General features: G+C 35.6%; 1 protein-coding gene across 1 annotated transcript in view; it reads right to left on the reverse strand.

Moving 5' to 3' along the window:
- The window catches only part of CDKL5 (cyclin dependent kinase like 5), a 73,884-nt gene that overhangs the window by 50,513 nt on the left and 21,838 nt on the right, over positions 1 to 1,533 (reverse strand). Inside the window, exon 4 of the mRNA XM_007958384.1 lies at positions 767 to 887. Within this exon, the coding sequence (XP_007956575.1) occupies positions 767 to 887 (121 nt within the window). The remainder of the gene's footprint in view (positions 1 to 766; positions 888 to 1,533) is intronic.

The following is a 1,533-nucleotide window of genomic DNA, read 5'->3' on the forward strand; positions in this document are numbered from 1 at the left end:
CAGCCCATGACAGTAAAGGACAGAATAAAGTAGTTTGTGGAAGGATAATCATGGTCTTTATGCAAGATTGGTCATGGGCAGTTTGCACTAACAGGGGTAGGGAAAATCATAAGGGTAAGATACATAATGAAGATGGCGGATTTAAGAGAGACTGAAAGGTGACTGTAAATAGGGGTCAGGGATTTAGGGACCACCTCTAAAGCCTGACTTGAGTTGCTCAATACCTGGTCTACTGGCAGGACTTTGCTCTCCTTGCCCTCTCTCCCCCAGGTGAGTTTTAAATTTTACATTTATTGAGTTCTCTCTATGTCACTCAATGCTCTGGTCATATGTCACTATGCTCTGGTAGCATAGTGCCTAAGGCACTTGACTGCTAACCAGAAGGCTAGTGGTTCAAACCCACATCTACTTCCATAGTGATACTGCCTCGGAAACCCAAGGAGGGGTCGCTATGAGTCGGGTCTGACTTGATGGCACATAACAACAACAACAACGTCACTAGGTATTTCTATAGTTGAGAGTGGATCTGGTTATGCAAACACAGAAATATCATCACAATTGCCAAAGAAATTTGTAGTCCATGTTTTTGGTAATACAAAAGGAGATTTGGAGGACAGAACATTTTATATCCTATCTGTAAATTGTATTTAATTTAAATGGAAATGTCAGAAATATTCTTAAGATAGAAACATGTGAAATACTTCATTGTTAACATTAATTTAATGTTTTCTTTAATATTTTCCCATTTTAAAAACTCCATACTCACCTCTGTGTACAATATCATTCTTATGGCACCAATGAATTGCTTTGATTAGCTGGTAGATATAGCTTTTTACTTTTTCAGGTGGAACTCCATTTGGCATTTCTTCCAGCAATTCAAGCATATTCTAAACATTAAATAGGGACTCATTAATCTCTAAAATTAGGTAGACCCATAAATCAATTTCAAAAAGCATCTTCAATGCTAATTCATCTAATACACAACATGCATTCTTTTTTATTGTTTTGTTTTCCATCTATACCTTTTTCACTGAATAAGGGTATTGTATTAGATCAAGGTTTTCTTTTAAAAGAAATTCCATTTTGTACTACTCTCCAGCGCTGTCACAAGTAATAATAACCTTGTGCATTTTTTCACTCCAAGGCCCTCCAGCCATCATTTTAGAATAATTTAAAGAAAGGCGATAAAAAGTGGAGATAAGATATTGTAATGTATAAAGGGAGGTAAACATCATTTTAACATAGTGCATCATGTTTTTTTGGGGGGGAGGGGGTGGTATTGTGTATCTTTAATAGAATCTTTCAATAAAATCCAATCCTGGAAATATTTATGGAAGATCTGAACAATATTCTTAAAAGAAAAACAGACATGAAAAAGATCCCTAAAATTAGAAGTGATTAATACACATAGCATAAAAATTAAAACAGGCTAGAAAACATTACAATAAAAGTTCAGAGACTCCAACAAATCATTATTCAAAACCCTTAATTTGTGGAGGACATTTTCTTTGTTGGTTACCAGGGGTGGGAGGG

Source organism: Orycteropus afer, unplaced genomic scaffold, assembly GCF_000298275.1.
Source record: "Orycteropus afer afer isolate SDZICR_OR568_19922 unplaced genomic scaffold, OryAfe1.0 scaffold00949, whole genome shotgun sequence".
Lineage (NCBI taxonomy): Eukaryota > Metazoa > Chordata > Mammalia > Tubulidentata > Orycteropodidae > Orycteropus > Orycteropus afer.